This window comes from Nomia melanderi, chromosome 5, assembly GCF_051020985.1.
Source record: "Nomia melanderi isolate GNS246 chromosome 5, iyNomMela1, whole genome shotgun sequence".
NCBI lineage: Eukaryota > Metazoa > Arthropoda > Insecta > Hymenoptera > Halictidae > Nomia > Nomia melanderi.
This window is the reverse complement of record NC_135003.1, coordinates 6,530,580-6,555,135: the sequence shown is the minus strand read 5'-3', so window position 1 is coordinate 6,555,135 and position 24,556 is coordinate 6,530,580. Positions and strand designations below refer to the sequence as shown.

Sequence of the window (24,556 nt, the reverse complement as noted above, 5' to 3'; positions counted from 1 at the left end):
CTGTTAGTCGTACATGCAACAAAAAAATTCATTTGAGTCAAAATCGTTGAAAGTAAAATATTTGGTTAATTCGAGGATACGTCGTGAGGCGCGCGTTCATTCAAGATTTGAAATATTGATTTACTCACGGCAGCAAACTCTTAACTGCTCATGCTCGTGGAGCTTTCACTGTCGCTGGAAAGCTTGCAGAACTCAACCAAAAAATGTTTACCGCCATGCTACCAGCTTGTTGTTACTGCTAAAATGTTTATTACACGTTAAGCTCTATCGTTGCTTTATACTGAAATGTAGTCTATATAAATTGCCGTAAAGGCAATATTTGTCTTCGTCCAAACGGTTAAAAAAAAGGTAGGTCAACATCGTTAATTAAATTATTTTTACGAGTATGATACTAGAAATAGTTGTGCTTTATATATTACAACATTTTTTATCTTTATTCACATTGTAGAATTTTATATGAAGAACTGTATATTCTTAGGCATATGACTTTGCATTTCACAACTTCTTTCATTCATTATTGTTTATCGTATCATCAAATGCTATTAAAATATTTATTAACAAGAAATTTAAATCCCAATAAAAAATAATTATTATATCTGAACATATGAATGAATAAAAAATATTTGTTTGTTACAGGCCTCACCATTGCAAACATAATACCTATTATGATGCTGGGGCGCAAGCAGAGCCTCAAGGGGGAACCTGTCTTGGCCGATTATGGGCCAGAGGAGTCCCTCAATGAGAGCACTGACATAGAGTGGGTGAACAAGGTGATTTCTAAATGAATGAAATGAAAAACTTAATTTACCTTATGTCTGTTAAGATACGATACTAATTATTTAATTGTTTCAGTTGTGGGTTAGAAGATTGATGAGGTCTTGCGCCCTGGTATCATTAATTTCAGTCTGCTTAAATACTCCTAAGACTTTTGAAAACATTCCGCCCCTTCAATATGTTACTTTTGTTTGTGATTTAATAGTTACGTTTTTATTTACTGCTGAAATGATCGCTAAGATGCACATCAGAGGTATACTGAAGGTAACTCGATACCATTACGAAATAATTTACTTTAGCTTATTATTAAATATTGCATGTTTCGTTGCAGAAGGATAAATCTTACTTGAAAGACCATTGGTGCCAATTTGATGGGAGTATGGTTGTCTTCCTTTGGTTGTCCGTAATTTTACAAATGTTTGAGATGCTAGGATTTGTTTTGAAATTCAGTTACGTTTCAATATTACGGGCACCAAGACCTTTGATTATGATACGCTTCCTTAGAGTCTACCTTAAGTTCTCCATGCCGAAAGCTAGAATTAATCAAATATTCAAGTAAGGAATCTTATATGGTATTTTAGCTTTCATTCAACATCCCATACTTATATTGTTTATTGGGTGATTATAGACGATCGAGTCAACAAATATACAACGTGACCCTCTTCTTCCTCTTCTTCATGTCCTTGTATGGCCTGCTGGGTGTTCAGTTTTTTGGAGAATTGAAAAATCATTGTGTTCTTAATACTACTGACCCGAAACACATAACAATAAATAGTCTGGCCATTCCAGATACATTCTGCTCGACCGATCCTGAATCAGGATATCAATGTCCAGAAGGGATGACCTGCATGAAACTCGAGTTATCAAAATATATTATGGGTTTCAATGGTTTCGATGAATTTGGTAATGATGTACAGTAAACATTTTTAAAGATTTTGGCGATTTATTAATATTTAACAGAAACAATTCCACTTTTCAGCTACGAGTATTTTTACTGTTTATCAAGCTGCATCACAAGAGGGTTGGGTTTTCATTATGTACCGTGCTATTGATAGCTTACCGGCTTGGCGTGCAGTTCTTTACTTCAGTACAATGATATTTTTCTTAGCTTGGCTTGTTAAAAATGTGTTCATCGCTGTTATCACGGAAACTTTTAACGAGATACGTGTACAGTTCCAGCAAATGTGGGGTGTTAGAGGACACATCAGTAACAGTACTGCATCACAAGTTAGTCATTTGTCAATAATTGTTTCGTTAATATGTGTTCCTTATTAGTCAAATTACAGAAAATTATATGAAATAAAGCATTAATTTCTTAAATATCTCTTTTTAGATATTAACTGGTGATGACAACGGTTGGAATTTGGTAACTTTAGACGAAAACAAACATGGTGGCCTGGCTTCTCCAGTGTGCCATGCCATTCTCAGGTCTCCTCATTTTCGAATGGTAGTGATGTGCGCTATTTTAGCAAACGGTATCACCACTGCTACGATGAGCTTCAAGCACGATGAAAAACCAAGGCATACTTACTACGACAATTATTATTACACTGAGATCGCGTTCACGATATTCTTAGACCTAGAAACATTGTTTAAAATATGGTGCCTTGGATTCCGCAGTTATTACAAGCATTCAATTCACAAATTCGAGCTGCTGCTGGCAATTGGTACAACCATACACATCATTCCGTTCTTCTATCTTTCTGGATTCACATATTTTCAGGTTTCTACATTAATTTCCATTCCATTTTGTTCTGAAACAGAAAATAAGAAAAGTTTACGAAGAATAGAAGCATAATTGGAGTACACAATTTTAAATTAAATATTTTTTTTTGCGAAACTAGGTTCTGAGGGTAGTTAGACTTATCAAAGCGTCTCCAATGTTGGAAGATTTTGTATATAAAATATTTGGGCCTGGAAAAAAGCTTGGCAGCCTTATTATCTTTACTATGTGTTTGCTGGTTATATCGTCCAGTATTTCCATGCAGTTATTTTGTTTCCTCTGCGATTTTACCAAATTCGAAACCTTTCCAGAGGTAATATATAATATAAATCAGATATACATTTCACATAAATTATTAATAATTTCTCATGTAGGCATTCATGTCTATGTTTCAAATCCTTACACAAGAGGCTTGGGTTGACGTTATGGATGAAACAATGCTTAGGACTCATGAAACAATGGGACCCTTTGTAGCTGTTTACTTTATTTTGTACCATCTTTTTGTTACACTGGTAATAATAAATGAATTCATTATTATAGCAATTTAACAACGGTGTAATTATACATTGACCGATTATTCATTTTTAAGATTGTGCTCAGTTTGTTCGTAGCAGTCATATTGGACAATCTTGAGTTGGATGAAGACATTAAGAAATTGAAACAATTGAAATTTCGTGAACAAAGCGCAGAAATAAAAGAAACTCTGCCATTTAGATTAAGAATTTTTGAAAAATTTCCTGACAGCCCTCAAATGACGTGCTTGCACAAAGTACCATCAGATTTTAGTCTTCCAAAGGTACTCCAGTTTTAAAATTTTGAATTTTTACAGTGGATAAAATAATTACATCAAATTGTTTATGCAGGTACGTGAAAGCTTTATGCGACAATTTGTTTTTGAGATGGAAAACGAAGAAAATGAAGGAGTGAAAAAAGTAAATGAAACTTTTGACTCAAAAATGATATATAGAAAGCAACGTCCAGTTAAGATTTTAAATAATTTACCGAAAGTACGAAACGTCGTTACTAGCCTTAAAAAGGCAGCTGTTACTTATATTATAAAGTATGCATAACATTCAATAATTTTGAAATATTCATTGTCATGTTTCCTGACCTATAATTACATCAATATTGTTTCCTAGTGACTCCAACAACCAGAGGCTTCTACTAGGTGATTCCGCTATGATACCAGTACCAGGAAAAGGCCTTTTAAAGCCTCAAGGTACTGTTAATAGTGCCAAACAACTACGCATTGATCAGAAAAAGTAAGTTACAGGAAGATGCAAAAACTTCTATGACTTGAAGCAATTAGTGGATAATTTATTTGAATTAATAATTCTATAATCCTCGTCCAAAAAGATTTGAATACTTATGTCTAAACTTTAACATCTAAAAACTTAAAAGAAAGTGAATAAAATTTTAAAAGGTGTTAATTATAAAAAGATTAATCGCTTTTTCATAAATGACCAACAGGTCAATCAGGAGGAGTGTTCGTAGCGGATCCATCAAGCTAAAGCAAACGTATGAACACCTGATGGAGAATGGTGACATTGGAGGGATAAACAGAGTGAGTTCTTCTCGCAGTAGACCGCATGATTTGGACATTAAATTACTGCAAGCTAAGAGGCAGCAGGCCGAGATGCGCAGGTAAAACAATCAATTCTTTCTCTTTCTCTCTCTTTCTCTCTCCTAGCGATAAATCACTTTTACCACGTCTTTGGAATTTATACGCTCACCACGTTGCACCCGATGTAGAAATCAACGTGAGGAAGATTTGCGCGAAAATCATCCGTTCTTTGACACACCGCTGTTCGCGGTGCCACGCGAGAGCAAATTTCGGAAAATTTGCCAGTCGCTCGTTTACGCGAGATACGACACAAACGTGAAAGATCCGTTGACTGGGAAAGAAAGGAAAGTTCAGTACAAAAGCTTGCAGTAAGTGCTTCTGTTTTCAAATGGCTGCTTTGATATGTTGTAGAACAATTGCTTGAACGTCTAACCGAAAATAAATAAACAACGGCAAACTTAACTACACGCTTTTTAGCAACTTCCTTGGTTTAGTCACGTACTTAGATTGGGTGATGATCTTCGCCACGACTATGTCTTGCATCTCCATGATGTTCGAAACGCCGCGTTACCGCGTTATGGAGGTACCTGCGTTGCAAATCGCCGAATACGGTTTCGTTATCTTCATGAGCATCGAATTGGCGCTTAAAATTCTGGCAGACGGATTATTTTTTACGCCGAAGGCCTACATCAAAGACGTTGCCTCTGTTTTGGACGTTTTCATTTATGTCGTACGTTCACATCCAAAATATCCGAGAAATCTTTCAGTTCCTCTCTGAATCGTTTCATGATGATTCGACGATCATTCAGGTCAGCCTCGTGTTCCTTTGCTGGATGCCGAAAAGCGTGCCACCAAATTCTGGCGCACAACTTTTAATGATTTTACGTTGCGTCAGACCGCTGAGAATATTCACGCTTGTCCCACACATGAGGAAAGTCGTGTATGAATTGTGCAGGGGGTTCAAAGAGATCTTATTGGTAAATAGTTTTGCCATAATTTGAAGAATTTCTGATAAAAACAACCTTCCATAAGAATGTCCAAATATTGAAAATAATCTAGATAATATTCTCATTCGTGTGAATTTTTAATATCGAGAATTATTTTTTATTTTGAGTTAAAGCCCTTAGTACAGGTTGTTTATATTACGAATTTTACGCGAAAAGTTCAGACAAAGAATGAATAAGAAGCTTTTTAGGTGTCTACGCTGTTGATCCTATTAATGTTTATATTCGCAAGTTACGGTGTACAACTTTACGGTGGTCGGTTAGCTCGTTGCAATGATCCGACTATCCTGAGACGGGAAGAGTGTGTCGGTGTATTTATGAGGAGAGTTTTCGTGACGAAAATGAAACTGAGACCGGGTCAGAATGAGAGCTATCCATCTATACTAGTGCCACGAGTTTGGTAGGCATTAAAGTATAAAAATATCATTCGTGGATTGAAGAATAATTTTAAACAGAGAATGAAAATATTTTAGGGCGAATCCTAGACGATTTAATTTTGATAATATCGGTGATGCACTGATGGCACTTTTTGAGGTGCTCTCATTTAAAGGATGGCTTGACGTTAGAGATGTTCTTATCAAGGCACTCGGTCCAGTAAGTTTACTCACCTTGAGGTGACAAACGACGATATCGCGCAAACTAACCATAATAATGATATTGTCCAATCACGTTTTAGCTCCACGCCATTTATATTCACATCTACATCTTTTTGGGATGTATGATCGGTTTGACTCTGTTCGTCGGTGTTGTTATTGCTAATTATTCTGAAAACAAAGGAACCGCGTTACTCACTGTCGATCAAAGACGATGGTAAAAAAACTTAACTAATCAATTAAAACTGTCTTTATATGGTACATTAACAATATCAAGAATCTGATTGTACGTTGTTGTGTGAATAGGTGTGATTTAAAAAAGCGACTGAAGATTGCTCAGCCGTTGCATTTACCACCTAGACCGGATGGAAAGAAATTCAGAGCCTTTATCTATGACATCACTCAAAACATCTATTTTAAAAGATTCATTGCGGTCATGGTACTCATAAACAGTGCTCTTCTATGCGTTTCTGTGAGTTGTACAAATTTTCATTTAACCTCCCACATTGCGCTCCTTATAAATCTAATGACAACACACAACACACAATCACAAATACTAAACAGAATTTTGATACACTAGTAATCGTTAAAGACAGGAAGCATTTGACTCAATTCGCAAAAGACTGTTACCTTGAATCATTTGTTCCTTGCCGGCTACCATTAGACCGTGGTAAAAGTAAACCGACACGTGTCTTTATTGCCGTAACGACATACCTTTTTCTTTCTCTTTCATCTTGTCCACTCAAGTGGAGAATCGAGGAGGAACACACGGAAGCACTCGCTACGGTGTCCACGATTCTGACACTGATCTTCCTCGTGGAAGTGATCATGAAAAATATTGCTTTTACACCACGTGGCTATTGGCAGTCCAGAAGAAACAGATATGATTTGCTCGTGACAGTTGTCGGTGTTATTTGGATCGTCATTCATTGCACAATGAAGGTATGTGTCTACCCGGTAATCGATTTAAAACAAAGAAAATTGATGTTTCGTTTCGGTGTTGTTAATTATATATATATATATATATATATATATATTATTTAAAATTATTTATTTATATATATATATATATATAAATATTATTTATTATTATTATTTATATATATATATATATCGACTGTGAATGATCAGAAGTGATTTCTTGCAGAACGATCTGTCGTATGTGATTGGCTTTATGGTCGTGATACTTAGATTCTTCACCATCACTGGCAAACATACGACCCTCAAAATGTTAATGTTGACGGTCGGAGTATCCGTTTGTAAAAGTTTCTTCATCATATTTGGCATGTTTCTCCTCGTTTTCTTCTATGCCTTAGCGGGCACGATCGTCTTTGGAACTGTAAAATATGGAGAAGGTATAGGAAGGTAATGTGTTAATTTTACAGCAGAATACGGAACAAGGAAAAGACACTTTCAATGATAAAATATATTCAAATCGTGGAAATTGATGGGTTCAAAGTACGGATAAAACATGAAAGAAATTAGGAAATAAAACCAACAAAAAAATTGGGCGAGAACAAATGAAAACTGATTAATCAGCCAAATTCATCAGCCTAGCCATCAAGTGATTCAGTAGTACGTACATCATATACTTATCACGCCATCTACTAATAAGAACGGCAAGATTTAGAACTATACAACTATACAATTGATATGACTACATACTCATCAACTTCAATAATTTGAATTCAGTGTCTTCTCTTTCCGGATAATGAAATAGCGCAGGTGTTTTTGATACGATATGATCTTAAGTAAGATCTTTATTATTTAGACGTGCCAATTTTGAGTCACCTGTAACTGGCGTTGCTATGCTCTTTCGCATCGTCACAGGAGAAGACTGGAATAAAATAATGCACGATTGCATGATACAACCACCGTATTGCACTCCAGCTGCTAATTATTGGGAAACTGATTGCGGCAATTTTCATGCTTCCTTAATTTATTTTTGTACATTTTACGTAATTATCACTTACATTGTCTTGAATCTTCTGGTGGGTAAGTATCAACTGATCTTTTAGCCAGCAGTGCTACTCATAGATTCTTTCCCGGTAATTTCCTGATAGGTAAACTAATTCTTTCGTAACAGCTATTATTATGGAGAACTTTTCGTTATTTTATTCGAATGAAGAAGATGCTTTACTTTCATATGCTGACATCAGGAATTTTCAAAACACTTGGAATGTGGTCGATAATCATCAAAAGGGTGTCATACCAATGAAACGGGTACGCCTGAAAGTATTGTTTTTATTAAGTTTATAGACTGTTATAAATTAGACTAGAAGTAATGATGTATTAGTGTGTTTCAGGTGAAATTCATTTTACGGTTATTGAAAGGCAGATTGGAAACTGACCCGCAAAAAGATCGACTACTTTTCAAGCATATGTGTTACGAATTAGAAAAATTGAACAATGGTGAAGACGTTACTTTCCATGACGTTATTAAGTGAGTAATTACCTAGTACTATACAGAAATATGATTTTCCGAGGCACAATAGCTTTATATATTTTTCTGCAGTATGTTATCGTATCGCTCAGTTGACATTCGAAAAGCACTACAGCTTGAAGAACTGCTGGCAAGAGAAGAGTTCGAATATATCATTGAAGAAGAAGTTGCTAAACAAACAATCAGGAATTGGCTAGAGGGTTGTCTGAAAAAAATTCGAGCCAGTGGAGTAGGTCTTAATGAAATTATTAAAAACGAATATAGAACCTTTTTCAGTGAAAATTAACCTTGTTATTTATATATTGTAGAAACAACAAAATGATCTTGTAGCTGGTCTTCGCGCAAATACAGATCAACCAATACAACAACAAGAGCATACAGAAGAAAAAGGAAAAGAAGTAGACAAAGAAGAGGAAGTAGAAACAAAGGTATACAAGCAACTTACCATTACTTTTCTTTTTATAAAATTTCATTAATGTATTTTATAATAGGATGTAGAAGGATCCAAACATAGACCAAAGAAACCAGTAGTTCTTCCAAGGTCAGATAGTATAGGCAGTGGATCAAGGAAGAAGTATTTAACTCCAACATCCTCAGATTCTGCTTCGATTAGGTCTGAAAAGGATAAGAATGCACCACCTAAGAAAAGAAATAACAGACCACCACGTAAGTTATTCTTACATATTGAATTAAGTTATAATTACATACCTCAGTTGTTGGCTTCTCCTTTAACTTGTGTGTTGTATTTAAAGCAATGGCAAAAAATAATTTGCCCCATCTCACAGAGAGTACAGAACAAAGCAGACCACAACGAGAGGTTTTGAATGCAAAAGCAACAGTGCCAAAACCTTCCAGCGTTATGATAGAAGTTCGTGAATGGTGGAAAGAACAACTGGCATATAGCAGTGAGTCCAGTGAAGACGAAGTTTAAACATTTTACGAAAAAATCATGCATATGAAAATGGAACACACACGTTCGACAATTGAAACAGAAACCCAATTTGAATTTAAACGGTGCAAGATAAATCCTATTTGAACGTCTTTTGGTGTGTGTTTTTCTTTTATTTACATACGAATGGTTGAAATTGGGGAATAAAGTTTTCCAAAATTAAACAATTAGACAGTTAAAAGAGAAGGTAAAAAACATGTGCCTGAATCTATTTGTGTTAAACAAAATTTTTTAATAAACACCTTCAGTCTTGACGCAGAGAAAAGAAAGCATGATTCCTGAAATGCTATTAAATATGATAAAAGATAACTATTTTTTTGAATGTATAATTTTCTAGAAATGGAGCATAACAATCTTGTAACAGGAGCTTTCTATATTAAGGCGTACAAGGAATATTGTATAAAATGCTTAATTTTTTTATTATGTTATTTTTACAAACGAAACATATGAATAATTTGCTTATGGAATAGGGGAACTGTATCACATAATCCTGATTTTTAGAATATTTTTTCCAATACTTAATGCTGTTATCCTCTTAAATGTTTAAGTTAATAAGTTCTTTCCCTCGTATATCAATATTCTACTCAGCAAATACTCAGGTTCCACATAGATTAATATTTTGTAGATTATAGGTGTTTTTACACGTATTGAAGATAATTTGATAATTCCGTTACACATATATATTTTTTCTGTCAGTGATTGGTGTTGAAGTATGAAATTTGTATAGAATCGAAGAATTAGATACACAGTAAGTTTTGTACAATGGAAGAGTATCGAACCACGGAAGTGCTAATTAAAATAAATCAAATTGATGTTGTTGAGCACAACTATGAGTACAAGGAACATGAATGATAATTTCTTTTCTATTGAAAAAACTTTAGTTGAAAGTTTAATATATCAGATTGAATCATAAATAACTTTCTTTCTCACCTATTTCTGTGTCATATTTGACATTAATCTGTTACAAAGGTTTTATTATCAAGCTTAATGATTATTAATATCGACATTGATCATTAAATCTTCATACATGTTTCATTGCTTCAATCGGATAAATAATGTACGAACAAAATCAATTAAGTGTAATGTGAATCTATTTACAACAGAAACATTACGTCCTGAAGGCCTGTATTATAATGATAAGCAAGTAGTAATAACATTGGCAATTGTGAAACTTCTATATCTGTTTGTAAATGTATAGTAATTTTTTGTTTAAAGTATATATGTACACATGTATAGTAAAAATTTGAACGATTTGATACTCCCAATGATAATAATTTAATCGTGTAAATTATTTATATAAAAAAGAAAGAAAAAGTATCGATTTATAATATTACCAGCATACTGTTCAAAATGAGTACCATTGAACATATAAATGAACAAAGTTCGAAATATGTTACAATTTCATTGTATAAGATTGAACACTAACCAGTTTTTAATATGTTCATATTAATCACAAAAAGAAACTTAGTTGATAAGTAGTTCATATTGACGACACTAGACAATTAAGAATTTTTTTAACAAAAACGGAAGTATGGATAGAACAAATTACGTGTAAAAGAAAAAAATGCCTAAATATTAGATATGTATATTCAAATCAGACAGCACATCCATTTATATCTACGTGATATGAATCGATTATATATATATATACACACAACAAATAAGAAGAATTAGAGGCATAAAATAATATTGTTTACAGTATTGTAATGAATGTTGATCACTGTTGCTAGTTTATGTGCCAATGTGTTGTACTGTAACAATGGAATGATAATAAATGTTGATAAATATAATTTCTAACTTGCTTTTTAATTTGAGGAGAAGAAAAATCAAACACACCAAAAACTGGTCGAATTATATGTAAGAATAAGTAGACGTGAAATAGAGAGAATACGAAAGTAAAAATTATTGGAATGTAAAGTACTCTGTGAAATCTGTTTTATAAAAATTTTATAACAAAGTTACATAATTTAAATTTAAAAGTGATTTTAAAAATATAAAATTAATGACTTACATAAACGTAATTTACATAAGAAAGATATTATCGTCCGCAGCCATTATCTGATTAGCGTCAGACATCTTGTTAATTGCTGCAGTAATTTCACCAGATGTAAATACTTGGGGCTGTTCACTATTAACGTATTCCTGTACTCTGGACAATGGAAGTGATTGCGCCCTTTGTTGTTGGAACAACTTGTGAAGAAGTGTTCTAAACACTTTTAATCTAAAATTATACAATATGTATTGTGTGTATAGTACTTATACCAAATTACATGGGAATACTCAAAAAACGAATAAAAACGAATATTTTCTTAATGTGAATTTAACAATATATGTATGAAGACCTTGATCTTTCATATTTACACTGTAAGTATATCAAGTGTAAATATTATCAATTTTGACATTTTATGTACTTACCTTTCTTCAGTAATTTCTACAGAGGTTTCTAGCTCTGCCGTTTTCTCAGATGCCGTTTCTTCAGATGTTGTTTTTAACAATTCTTCAGATCGTTTAGTAGGAGACAAACTACTTTGTGATCTAGTAACCCTGGTTACAGCTTCATCAATGTGATCATCATCTTCACTATCGAAATTGTAAGGATCTTCTTCCCCATTTTTATTTGTTTTTTTAACTCGCTTTCTATTCTTTTGACTACTAGGTTCGTCTTCGTGTGTACTTCCTTCGCTATCATGTCGCCTTCTTTTCTTCTTTTCTTTCTCTAAAACTCGTTTAAAGTAGGCGAACTCTATCAATTCTATTGCAGCGTGTGCATCTTCAGCAGTAACATTCTTGGACAAACGAGCCTTTGCATGTGCTGTAGACAATCGAATCAATGTTTCTAAAGTACGAGCTGTTACAGGCTGAGTCTGAATAAAGGAATACAATAGATTGAGTGTAGAACAGAATTAATATTTCATTCATTGAAAATGTAACGATAAAATAAATACCCTTGCCACATCAGACTCTACGGACTCCTCAGATCTCAATTTTGAATACTCGGAAGCTATTGCTTCGCTAGCTTCTTCTGTAAGTTTGGGTTTCATACAGCGAGCTATGTGAATGTATTTCCTCATAAAGTTTATAGAAAGAATTTGGTCCCTAAACATATAAAATTTTTCTTTTCATATTAAATATGGTTTTATAATATTTTCATATTATATTAATTTTCACTCAAGTACCTTTTAGAACGTAGATTACCATGCAATAGAGGATCATACTTTTGATAAACCTGAATCTCTTCATTTTCAGCAACAATTTCATCGGGATTTTTTGTAGTCAGTATATCTATTTTACTACCTAATGGTAACGCTTCGCCATCTTGTTCCATCGGACTTCTGTATCTGTGCATTCTGACAACATGGTCACTAATGATTTGATCTTGTTCAGAATCTACCGTGTCTAACATAACGAATAACAAGTCAAAACGTGAAAGCAATGAATCTTGAAGTCCAATATTTTCCATAGGCGTTTTATACTGATCATACTGTAAACATGAACATTCGCGTGAAATAGAAACACCAATTACTTAGTTCAATTAATCAGTTACGTGTAGCAATGAGCCCCTTACTCTTCCGTAAACAGGATTTGCAGCTGCAAGTACTGAACACCTCGCATTTAAACTAGCATGTATTCCAGCTTTGGCGATTGTTACTTTTCCCTGTTCCATTACTTCGTGTATGGCTGTTCTGTCGATGTCAGACATTTTATCAAATTCGTCTATGCAAATAATTCCTCGATCTGCTAGCACCATAGCACCAGCTTCTAGTCTACGTTCTCCTGTTTCAGTGTCTATAGTTACAGCAGCTGTTAAACCTACACCAGATGATCCTCTGCCAGTAGTGGGTATTGCCCTTGGGGCAGTGCATAAGACATAACGAAGAAGTTGTGATTTTGCAACCGATGGATCACCAATAAGCATAACATTAACATCTCTGAAAAAATGAATAGTTATATAATTTCCTATTTTTAAAAAATATTTTCATGAAACATGGTTGTGCAAATGCTTTTACCCTCTTAATCTTGTACCATTAGGTAATAGTTTTTCAACGCCGCCAAGTAGCAAACATAATATTGCCTTCTTTACATAATCATGTCCGTATATAGAAGGTGCCAATGACTTGCTAAGTAACTCGAAAATATTTCTACATGGATTAGTCTTGGCTAGCTTTTTACACATAGCCACATCATCATGAGAAATAGTTAAATTAGCTTCTTTGCTCAATTGCATGATATTGTTAGCAATTAATATTGTTCTGTAAAAAGACATATTCTTTATATACAAATAATTCTAGATGAATCTGTATTCAGTAGCACGTTCTTTATTCTGTAATTGACGAACCTAAATGTGCCTGTTGTATATCCTCCTTGTTTGCCAGGTAGACATCTAAAGCTTCCAACAATTTGAACTCTATCTCCTGGTTTGCATTGGTCTACTAAATCATTATCACATATTACATCAATACTTCTTGGTAACTGACCAGTTGGTGCCTTTTCAGGCATTTCTTGTATGGTAAGAGTTTGGTGATCTTTATACGTAGAAAGGCCAAATTCTGTTTCCAAAGGATTACCATCTTCATCCTACATGTATAAGTTATAATCATAAAGTTTTGATATTATTTATAAATGAGTTTTATGTTATATTGTATGAATTGCAAAGAGTTTAACCCTTTGCACTCAAGAGATAAGTCTCAGTCACCATTCGATTTGATATAACAAAATTACAAAGTGTTATATATAATATTAAGTTTTATATAATGCATCAATATGTGAAATATTCATATAAAATAGCTTTGTTTCTTAATTTATGTATATTTTCTCATTAGTTTGTTTCAAATAGTGTCGTCTATGTTGAAAATGTTGAATATTTTTAGTGAAAAGCTTCCGAGTGCAAAGGATTAAATAATACAGATATAAAAAAAAATATTTACTTGAGTTGGATATACAGCAGATTGTGGAAATGCTTCAAACGAAGTTAAATCAGTGTAAGCTCTTTCCATCACTGTTTTTGTTACACTACAGTAGTGGACACTTCTAACAACCTTAGGTCGTACTAAAGAACCTGAAAACATTTGTACAACAATGTGTGTAAGAGTGTTATGTTAATATAAGTGAAATTAAATACGAAAATTTATAAAACTTGACTCACATTTTGTAACAATACCTTCCACGCATACCAAGTTACTCAAGAAACGGGATGTAAGTGTCCTTGGTGTCACATGCTTATTTCCAAAACTTCCTTCGAAAGCTACAAAAAAATCTATATTTCCTTTCGCATACTCAGTATCAACGCTTCCAACAAATTGCTTCAATGCATTTTGAAAAGCCTGGTGTTCTTCAAAGCAATTGTTAAGTAGACTGTAAATAAAATTAATATCGAAATTATAGGTAGTATTACTGCATAAGCATGTTGAAAGAACTTTCTGATACAATTTTTTGATAAAATAGCGGGTTCTAAACTTAATGTGCTCACCTTGCTGCACGACTGGGATTCTTTCTTCTCAAATCGTTAATATTTACATACAATCTGCGCTTGCCCTCTTCGATCATATTTTTAACAAGAGTAGTATAGATACCTTGATCCTCCTAAAGAATAACCAGGAAAACAATAATTGCGCTTTAATCGTTGAATGATTCTACTTACCATGTCATCTAAAAAATCTAAATATTCCCTCTGTATCTCTTCGAGTCTTTGATCTCTATCAATTCCGTCCATTTTAACTTTATTTAAAACTTACAATTTATAGAAACACTATTAACATTAACAAGTACTTAACAAGTACAAAACTCAGTTTAACAAACGCTTAGCGTGCCTAGGCAACTACTTTGCGCGGGAAAACGACATAACTGAACGTTCGAGTTTCGATATGTTTTAAAGATTCGAGATCATTAACGTTTCATACGCTTTCCGTGAGGTGGCAGAACATTTGAATCGTTTAAAAATCTAGCGCCATATACTTACCCTTTGTTTCATGAAGTACATCTTTAAAAAGTAAATCGAAATTATGAAGATTTTAAAACTAGAAAATGCTTTCCCTATAGAAATTTGTTATACCATATCTAATTACATGTTATTTAAAAAATATAAAATATTGAGAAAAATTAACTTTGAAAATTAAATTTTAATGTTATTTTTTAATATTCATATGACTAAAGTAGTGATTTGATAGTTTTACCTTTCAAATTATGGGTATATAATTATTGAAACGGAAAAGGTATAAAATAGGAATAAGGTGATAATATCATTGTGTCGTAATACAAATAAAAAAAATCGATAAAATGTCAAAGTCTTTGTATTTTTCATCCGCGTTAGTCGCGCGAAAATAATTATTATTTTTCACGCGAGTATTTCGGGAAAACTTTTACATGTTTACATTTCAAGGGCACTTAATATGTAAATGACACTTGGAAATTAGAGTAAGTGATATGTTCTCTGGCAGATTTGTTTTTCGTGTGCTATCAATTACAAAGGCTGTGTGTACTTAGGTAAAGAAGGTAAATCATCGCCTTCTCACTTTCAATAGTTTAGAGCTAAAACGTTCAATGAGAATATCAGTAGTCCCTTGATTCGTGTTTCTCTGTGTTTCGTTCTCAGTCGGAGGCAACCTACGTTTGATTGATCATGCAGCTTGAGAGTCCAATTGGATTCGTTGGTAAACTTTTGTAACAGGCACGCTAAAATTTATATACGCGAAATACGTATATACAGAAGGCTGCCTAGAATACAATCAGGCGGGATTCAAATACATATTTTGAGCATAACCAAATCTCGATCTCCATGGAGATCATTGTCATCCGTTTTGCTTTTCGTGAACACCGTTTTCTTGTGGCTTCAATGGCTTTATCACATCCACTTCGTTCAATTGTTCTATGTCTAGTTGCTTCTTCTTTTCCTTCTTTGAGGGTTTTCTATAATAATACGTTCTACATAGTAAAAATGTAAACGATGATATTATAGAATGAACAAGGGTTCATTTAAAAATGCACGTACTTTCCAAACAATTCGCCATCCTGTATAGATTCTGGAAGCTTCTTATTCAATGTTTCTGGAAGGAGCAATGACATCATACCACCTGTTAGCACGCACGATCCAAAAATAACGAATGGAAGAGGCATCCAGATTTCGGACTGCAAAACAGATTGAAAATCATTCGAGATATTAGTACATACTTAAAAGTCCTTGTCAGGAAGCGTTTAATCACAGCTATTATTATTGTACTTCTTTTATAAATAATGAAGATATTATTTTGACTCAGTATATGAATAATTACTATACCAGATGTTTAGTTTGTTCCACTAAATAATTTTCTCCAGAAATACTAGTAATTAATGCAGTGGACCGTATCATACTGTAATTTATCTACGCAACGTGAAAGCATAGAATTATTTACCAGGTGAATGACATATGGGGCAATTACACCACCGATTCGAGCGAAAGTTGAACTAGCTCCGAGACCGACATTCCGAATGACTGTGGGAAATTGTTCGGCAGTAAAAACATAAATAGCACCGTAGGACGATGTGATAGTCAGTTTCCCGATCATGGCTAGACACACGACGAGCCACTGAGCATCTAAAAAAATAGTATTGTCAAAATAGAGTTCAGTATTACTTGACGAAACAAAGAAGGGTATTAAAAAAATGTGTGTCTTTAACTAACCAGCAGGTACAAATAAGATAGCAAGTAGCGCCACTCCGGATATTAACATGCAACCGCATAAAATAATCTTCCTGCCCCAACGGTTCAGGGTGAAAATTAGAAATGTGTATGCAGGTACTTCCACTAACCCGGAAATGACAAAATTGACATAGTCGTTGCCACCAAGGTTGGCTACATGCCAGGAGAGTCCGTAGTAAGTGCCGCTATTTACAAGCCTGAAAAACGTAGAAATGATTGATTCATTACACTGTGTGTAATGTTATATAACGAAGATAGATAATAAAAATTGAAATTTAAACTATCGGAATATCTTGGAAGATTTTGAACAAACGTTACCAATTGAAAAATAGTAAAATACTCTTCCGTCTCAGATTTGGATATCGGAAAAGATCAAACAGCGACGGTTTCTTATAATCTGGTGCGCTGTCTTCGCAGCTATTAAGAAGCGTTTCCAGTGCTTCGCTTGGCATCTCCACACCGTTTTCTAATGAGGCTCGTTGAAGGAGGTCTTTTGCTTCCTGTACACGACCTTTAGTCAACAGCCAACGTGCAGATTCAGGGATGAACCTATGAAGATGTTACAGTTAGGAAACACGCGACGAATAATAATATTTGCAATATATTATTGGAAGAATAACATCATTCTTACCACCAATAGAGAAGGAATGCAATACTTGGCACGGTGATGGCAACTTGCAGCATTCTCCAGTCAGTTATAAAGTATGCAAAACCAGCAGTGAGTATGTATCCAGTCGTGAAGAATAATTGGCAACCAACGCCAGCTACCAAACGTTTCCTTGGGCCCACCATTTCCAAGGCTGAAAGGTAACATTGTCTGCACGTTATAGTGTCTATAATATTTAAACAACCTACAGAATCTACTTTTATATTATGTCATTTAACAAGGATCTCATTAAAAGAGGATTATTTCTCCGACCGGTTCAAACAAACGCAGAAATATATAGAATAGTTTATTTAGTATAACTATTTACCAATGACGTAGGCGACTAGAAAGACCCCACTGGTGGTCGAGCCGAGTATTAACCTGAAGATAACGTAGGATATAAACTCGGGTGCAACTGCGACTAGTATACCGCCGACCAGCTGTATGACTAAAGACAGGAAGAAAATTGGTCTACGCCCATATTTATCGGACAAACCACCGAAAATCATCGAGCCAAGCATGACTCCTACCATGAACAAAGAATCCCCCGTAGCTCTCAACCATGCCCTGTCGCAAACTAAGTTCCACTGAAAAGAAACAACACGAACGGTTTTATTATATCTTAACTTTTTTATTCTTTAAGTAACTAACACAAAGATATACTAATACTTTATCATAGTCTAGGAAATGTCTTTGAGGTATTAAGTTTTAACATTGATCATCTGTTTACCAGTGAAGAAAATAAATTGAAAAGCAGATCTTAGTGTATACCTCAGAAATGGTGGTACTTTTGTATTTGCTTCTATCATAGACATATCTCTCGCACTTCTTCAGGCCATGGGTGTTTAGATCACTCGGAGAGAAGGGCTTCTGGATTGGCGCGTCGTCGGTCGATGTGTCGACGTACCTGTCCATTGTTGTCTGATTAAAGACACTGGGGTCGCGTCTGTAACACTGTGACCATTGTTCCGACTCTTGTTCCCATGGATAACTCGCGTTTATCACGTTTTGGGGTAACAAGTACGTAGCGTTGTCCACGTTTTCATGTGGCAACAAGCATCTAAAACAAATTGAAAATAGAAATATGTTCATTTATGTTTGATAAAATTAAATACTAAAATATCTTACATAGAATTAAATAATTCATAAATTTTTCTATTCTTTATGAACAGTTGTACACAATATTACTTCAAATTTATCTCATGAATTGTTCTCAATTTTTTCTATTACTTTCCTTAACAGTTCAGAATGTAGTGTTTTTATTTTTTTGTTTCAAGATCATTTCAAGGACATATACAAATAAGTCATTGAATTCTTCATATAGAAAAGAGTTGAGAATCTTGATTTATTCCAAGCTGAAATTTGAGTTTTCGAGGCTAGACCTTGAGAATGCGAAACGGAAAAAAAGATGTCTCAGACTTATAAAAAGTTAATAGTGGTAATCGGCGTCTTTTAGCATGCAAAATATTTTCCTCCACAACCGCGCGGCAATTCGATCGGCAACAGGTGCGTTTTATTATCGGTATGCGTTCCGATTTCTCGAAACAATATCCGCCACTTGTTTTTAATCATTAATTGAGTTGTCTCCTCCATTTATTCTTTTAATTGCCTTTGTCGAACGCTGCGGTAGGTATCTTTCCGTTTTATTCATAACATTTTGCAGTACAATAAAAAGGATATTAAGATTACTTAAGAGACGAAGATCTTACAGCTTTCCAATTTTCAAAATACATTTTTCCAACGAACTAATCTCGAAATTTTTTTTTCATTAGACTACTTACTAATTACTGATTCAAAAATAATAACAATGATATACAACCCCCCAAATGCAGCAATCTCTATGCTTATACATACGATATTCCTACACATAAGGGATTAAATATCATTTGCTCCACTTTTAAAACTAATTTCTCCAGCAGTCCTCAAGCTATACTGTATACCCTGCCTATCATACTACATTTCAATCCCTTTTCATGTCTAGTAAACTCAAATAATAAGTTCAAATAAAATATTTTTTTCTTCAATTGTGTACAATGCTGTACCTAGTGTTCATCTTCGCGCCAAGGAAGACGCCAGCGATCTTGTGGAACGCGCACGATATCGCCGGAAGGCAGAGCAGAAGGTAGATTCTGCGCTGGTACCGGCCAAACTCGCCCATCCGCAGAATAACGTCGTCGTACGCCATTTTTCCTTGATGCCTCGGATCCTTCTACGTTTGCGTCTTCTGGTCCCCGTGGTCCACTTGCTCTGGAATACGCTGCTAAAGCGACACTTGACTCTCCTCGAATCCGTTTCGACGGTGATGAGAACTTTTCGCTGCGTGCTGCTCCTTGAACCTATCCTGTCCTTTACAAACGAACAATTGTGTTCCAGCAATGCAAGAAATTCTCTAGCTTCTTTCGTCAAAAAATATTTTCCTTTAACAGATGAATCTTTCCTATGCCTTATTTCTTTACAAACTTCTTCGATTATCGGATTCGTATCCTTCAACGAGTTACTTTCTGGGTGAACACGCTTGGACAAGATACTTCAGTCTATGTCATGTTTGACGAAATGATGATTGTTTCTTTTCAGGGCTGTTTTTCGATGTTGTGCGTCCAACAGGTGCAGTTGTTTCGGATCAATTCATTCAAGATTCGGGGATGCTGTTCCTTTGGAAGATGGGATCGTCGAGGAGTTCTTTGAGCTGATTTCAGGTCTTAGGTGCGATGATCAGTTCCACTGGCTCGGATTCTGGCGTCGATAGGTTTCACGCTTTCAGCCTGGAATTGAAAAATTTCAGAATATATAGGACATCCTCTATAGGAGATAGATCAAGAAAAAATTTCATTCCAGATTAGATGAAGGAAAAATTATGAATTAACTTCGTTCAATGGTACTTTAATACTGGAACTACCGATCACTAAAATTGACTGTTTCATATCTTCTAATGCAAGTAATAAAAACACATTCATTGACATTTCAATTTGTCTATATCCCAATCTGAGTTTACCTAAATATATTTCATAATTTCTCAGATGACCACCTATATTCTTTCAATAACTGTAAAAGAAAAGACCTGAAATGGGCCACTTTGACTCAGCTAATAATTCTAGCCTTAACGATATACTATAATTACGTTAAAGGAAGAATAAATCTAATGGTACAGTGAAAACATCAAATTAAACGTATCGAGCATAGTAAAAGTTGATGATAAATAATATAAAAATGTACAGATAAAATATGTGTTTATATCAGTTCTTGATCGAGGTGGATATGAGGATCACCAACAAGGAAGGATCGCTTTGCTCCCGCGTCGTGGATCATCGCAAACAGTGGACATTCCTATTGAATGGAGATACCTGGTGTATTACGCACCGGCGCACGACGAGTATTGCAAAACGACGTATGTGTTATCGAATCATTAATAATGCAAATGAACTTGGCGCACACACGGTCACTTTTACCGGTTCCAAAGAAACCGAGCCGCGTCGTATATGGAAGAGTAACGTTCTCCGCTCGAGTTTCAATAAACAGAACGGGGAAAAGTGTATTAACGCGTTATGGAGATTCAATGTGACTGATACGTTGCGGATTTTCCTAGAAATAATATACAAGTTACATTTCAATAAAACAGCTTGTAAACACACGATGTTAGCGTTACGTGACAAAAGAGATTATTATACAATTTTACTTTTACAGTCCCTGATCAAAAAATTAGGACCAGCCATTGTTCTTAACATTTTTCATGGTAATTGTAAAATTGAAAGTCTAAAAAGTAATTTAATAATGAATTCTTCATCGTAGTGTTAAGACCGAGAATTGAGCAAAGAAATAAAATTGTAGAAAATTAATACGAGAAAACGACTTGATGGAAGTATTAGGTAATCAAATGATATTCATTGTTGATTTTTACCAAGATAGCATTAATTATAGCACTAACTTTTTGATCAAGGACTAAGATATAGAGATAAATGTTAACGAAGATAAATTGGATAGGTCTAAGCAAGTTGTTTGAAAGGATATTTTCATAAAGCTGTAATTGGTTCATTAAGAGCGCTCGTTGCAGTCTTGCTCTGTGAAGCTTCTGCTTTTCTTCTTTAATTTAACTATTAACTGGAGACAAAGTTGTATATAAATGTTCTTGTATAGTCATTTATTGGAACCTGCAACGGAACAACTATCATGACTTAAAGTAGTCATCCATTGATAAAGGATTAATACTAGAATTACCGGTAGCATATACCGGAGCATATCGGTATAGTAAATTACTTCTAATTTTTTACAAAAATTAGAAAATACATTTGTTGACATTTTATTCTTATATTTGTGTAAATACACAAATTTATATTGCAATCTCTCACGTCTTCATAATTTAAATATTTGCAAAATAAAAATTCCGAAAAAGCGTTAAATAAATTACGTATAAGACAAGATAAGTCAAACAGCATGGTGTCTAAACGCTTTGCCGGTGTTACACAATTTTGTCCACACGTTTCCTGAAGAAAGTACTCGCGGTTTCACGGAATCGAGCAAGGAACAGAGACGATCTAACCATTCTCCGATTCCATTCGTCGTAAAGCCATTTTTTGTACAATTTTCCTCACTGCAGCATTAACTCTTTATCGTCAAATGTCGTCGTAATGGCCAGTTCGAGTTACGATATCTAAAATCGAAAATTTGCAAATGAAGAATTTAATTGTTCAACTATCTTTTGATTTTCTTTTAGTATTTAAGACATCGATATTATATCGAAAACTAAATTAGTTTTTTATAAAAAGAAATATTAGAAGTTTAAGACAGTCTCGTTCGTAAAAAGTTAATTAGGTCTTCAAATTTTAATATTCTTAATTAACGTTATAATCTAATCGACAAGATGCGTTGATTCTTCAACTTGTAGCTGAATAATTAATTCAATTATAATCAGTACCAGGTAAATGAAAACACTTGTAATTAAAGGATACAGAACTACCCTTAACATACGAATGATACTGCCAAAATTATTTTAAGATTTATCGATGACGAAAAAAAGCAAGCATATTCCGAGAACTATAATCTCTCCTCCGTGTGATCGTGTCATGCGCCACCCTGTACATTACCGAAATTAGTTAACAAGCTTTCTTCAAATGATTCAAGGCCGCCGCAGTCTTGTGTCAATAACCCGTGTCTCGTAATTCCACGGACATTTTACGAAATTCGTTTCACCTCGGGTAGACATTTCAATAATCCATGGCCGCTGGAATTCCCGAACTTGGCTCCGAGTCCTTTCTATCGAACCTTCACGACAATGTTATCCAACTTAATAAACAGTACAAATTTTGATAAATACGGCACAAGAAAAAAATCTTTCAATAAAATGAAACGTTGTTCAATAGTAATTGTTTCATCTTATTGAAATATTCTTTTTGTAATATTGCTCAATAGTAAGTATTACGTGAAATGAAACAATTGTCCACCCCCCAGAAATCTTCACACAAGACTTTCACATAATGTAACATCAATTTTGTATTACTCTTTAGCATTGACAGCTAATGCTAAAGCATTGCAACAAGACAAATTTCACAAATAAGCCAATAACACATCTATCGATGGAACTATTAAAACTCAATTCCACTTCAGTAACAGCCGTTATATTTCTATTTTTCCCAAATGCAGAGTATATTCATTCGCTATTGATCGAGGAATCCTGAGACACCGCGTATAAGCACAATAACGCGCCCACCGCAGCTTCGCATTGGGTCCGCCCTATGCACTTCGCGAGTCGCTTGAATGATCGTTGCCGCGCGACCCATGTAACAGTGCGATGAAAACGGCACGAATAATCTGCGTGTTGCATGTAATTGATACAGAGTGTCGTGGTACAAGCGGCTGTGAAGAGGGGGAAGATCCGACGGAGCTTAAGCTTGGCCAACGCTGTTGTAAATACTCGTAAATGCCATGTGTTATTGCACGGTTCGGTCCCCGGTGTAATGCAATAAATAAACCGCGATCGTGTGAAGTCCGTATAACAGACAACGCGCTCTCTCTCCCGGTTAGCGTTGTAAATCATCCTGGTTCGTTCAACGTGACAATTTACGGGTGCACGATTGGTAAACGTGTACAAGCAGCGGCCCTACAGTATCGCCGCGGGCAATCGAGACTCTCCGAAGAGGCCTGAAAGATAATCAATGTACACGGCCAAGTGATTCTTGCCGCAACGGTCGTGTAACGCAAGGCTGCCAACGGCACGTATCAACAGTGAACGCGAGGCGATGATTCTTGCCGCTTACATGTGGTCAGCATATGGACCGGCCGGTAAGAATCATCGGAGGATATATGCACGCTGCTTTTATTCTAGTTTAGTGTAACTGTGTCGATTATTCGTTGAACTTATCATTGACGCGTTTCTGTTTGTTATTTTATTAAATAATTCGTAATTGTAAAATTTCAACAACTAAAACATAAAATTAAAACATTAAGTTTAGTGTGTTATTTGAGATTTTCGGTATTTTTTGATTTTGATTTTAAATTGTGTTATTTTTTTATATTAGTGGTGTAATTATTATTATAATTCTGATTATAGAACGTTTTGTCTTTAGACGAAGTGTAATTTAGTTGTTTTACTGTAAAATAAGACAGTGAATTATTATTTGTTATTATATTTTATATTCTTTTGTTGTGTTGTGAGAGTGTGTAGATTAATGAATGATTAGTGTTTATGGTTATACTTTGTGGAGAGAAAGATATACTCGCAAAAGTGTATTTCTTTAGAATAAAATTATAATAGGAAAATCATTGTTAAGAGCATTGATTATATAGAACAAGTGAGAAGTATCAAAGACCTCTACACTAAAACAACGCAATTTGATCAACGCTCATGCAAGCTCTACAATTCTTTCTCATTCACAAGTAAACCAACACCTACTTCAATCAAACCACACACTCACACTAAAACCAAACATACATTCAACAACTTCCAACTCTCAACATTCGAAACCAGATTCAATAAAAAACCCAAACTTTAAACACCTCGATCTCCTCATCAAGATCCGTTCAAAACTCTCACAAGACAAGCACTCAATTTCTCTCGCACACGAAGATCTAAAATTGAAAAAATAAAAACAACATACAAGTCAGCAAAGATTGAAATCATTTTCAAAAACTCGTACTCGTTACCCAAAAGCGAAACAGGAGACCAAATAAAATACTTCTAGTACCAAAAACAGACAT

General features: G+C 34.5%; 3 protein-coding genes and 1 long non-coding RNA gene across 21 annotated transcripts in view; 1 reads left to right on the top strand and 3 right to left on the bottom strand.

The window, feature by feature from the left end:
- Positions 1–5: 5 nt before the first annotated feature.
- na (sodium leak channel non-selective protein na) lies at positions 6–9,032 on the top strand. 2 transcript variants are annotated; one of them, XM_076367504.1, is made up of 29 exons: positions 26–348; positions 637–770; positions 853–1,038; positions 1,106–1,329; positions 1,403–1,677; positions 1,754–2,001; positions 2,108–2,497; positions 2,619–2,810; positions 2,872–3,009; positions 3,087–3,293; positions 3,361–3,557; positions 3,637–3,759; positions 3,968–4,141; positions 4,250–4,429; positions 4,539–4,791; positions 4,871–5,038; positions 5,257–5,465; positions 5,539–5,659; positions 5,742–5,875; positions 5,965–6,130; positions 6,406–6,600; positions 6,806–7,023; positions 7,430–7,653; positions 7,745–7,881; positions 7,965–8,101; positions 8,174–8,330; positions 8,410–8,529; positions 8,593–8,767; positions 8,854–9,032. In XM_076367504.1, the coding sequence occupies exons 2-29, from the start codon at positions 666–668 to the stop codon at positions 9,030–9,032; spliced, it is 5,232 nt and encodes a 1,743-aa protein (XP_076223619.1). In that variant the 5' UTR covers positions 26–348; positions 637–665. The 2 variants fall into 2 exon arrangements, 1 of the variants encoding a protein (XP_076223619.1); XR_012998525.1 differs by lacking the exons at positions 8,410–8,529; positions 8,593–8,767; positions 8,854–9,032 and having other exon boundaries at positions 6–348; positions 7,955–8,101.
- Positions 6,852–8,680, bottom strand: LOC143174503 (uncharacterized). Of its 2 annotated transcripts, none has more exons than XR_012998529.1 (3): positions 8,547–8,680; positions 7,632–7,887; positions 6,852–6,995 (listed from the first exon to the last, which is right to left on the bottom strand). It is a non-coding gene; the product is annotated as an uncharacterized LOC143174503 (long non-coding RNA). The 2 variants fall into 2 exon arrangements; XR_012998530.1 differs by lacking the exon at positions 8,547–8,680 and adding an exon at positions 8,114–8,262.
- A 1,642-nt stretch (positions 9,033–10,674) lies between the features above and the next one.
- Mcm3 (minichromosome maintenance 3) lies at positions 10,675–14,916 on the bottom strand. 2 transcript variants are annotated; one of them, XM_031985808.2, is made up of 12 exons: positions 14,689–14,916; positions 14,518–14,630; positions 14,194–14,402; positions 13,976–14,106; positions 13,387–13,625; positions 13,058–13,300; positions 12,616–12,979; positions 12,227–12,531; positions 11,996–12,146; positions 11,466–11,914; positions 11,062–11,271; positions 10,675–10,801 (listed from the first exon to the last, which is right to left on the bottom strand). In XM_031985808.2, exons 1-11 carry the CDS (start codon positions 14,758–14,760, stop codon positions 11,073–11,075), a joined length of 2,475 nt encoding a protein of 824 aa, XP_031841668.2. In that variant the 5' UTR covers positions 14,761–14,916; the 3' UTR covers positions 10,675–10,801; positions 11,062–11,072. The 2 variants fall into 2 exon arrangements, with proteins under 2 accessions (XP_031841668.2, XP_076223628.1); XM_076367513.1 differs by lacking the exon at positions 10,675–10,801 and having other exon boundaries at positions 10,967–11,271.
- A 405-nt stretch (positions 14,917–15,321) lies between these two features.
- The window catches only part of Orct (Organic cation transporter), a 28,359-nt gene continuing 19,124 nt past the window's right edge, over positions 15,322–24,556 (bottom strand). For 7 of the 15 annotated variants that reach the window (XM_031985543.2, XM_076367546.1, XM_031985549.2 and 4 more), the window contains 9 exons: positions 19,411–20,130; positions 18,140–18,428; positions 17,697–17,955; positions 17,354–17,522; positions 17,041–17,271; positions 16,705–16,919; positions 16,436–16,617; positions 16,036–16,172; positions 15,322–15,953 (listed from right to left, as the gene is read on the bottom strand). In XM_031985543.2, coding sequence (XP_031841403.1) covers positions 15,836–15,953; positions 16,036–16,172; positions 16,436–16,617; positions 16,705–16,919; positions 17,041–17,271; positions 17,354–17,522; positions 17,697–17,955; positions 18,140–18,428; positions 19,411–19,553 — 1,743 coding nt within the window. In that variant the 5' untranslated portion in view covers positions 19,554–20,130 and the 3' untranslated portion in view covers positions 15,322–15,835. The other 8 variants (XM_031985544.2, XM_031985536.2, XM_031985537.2 and 5 more) reach the window with 8 other exon arrangements.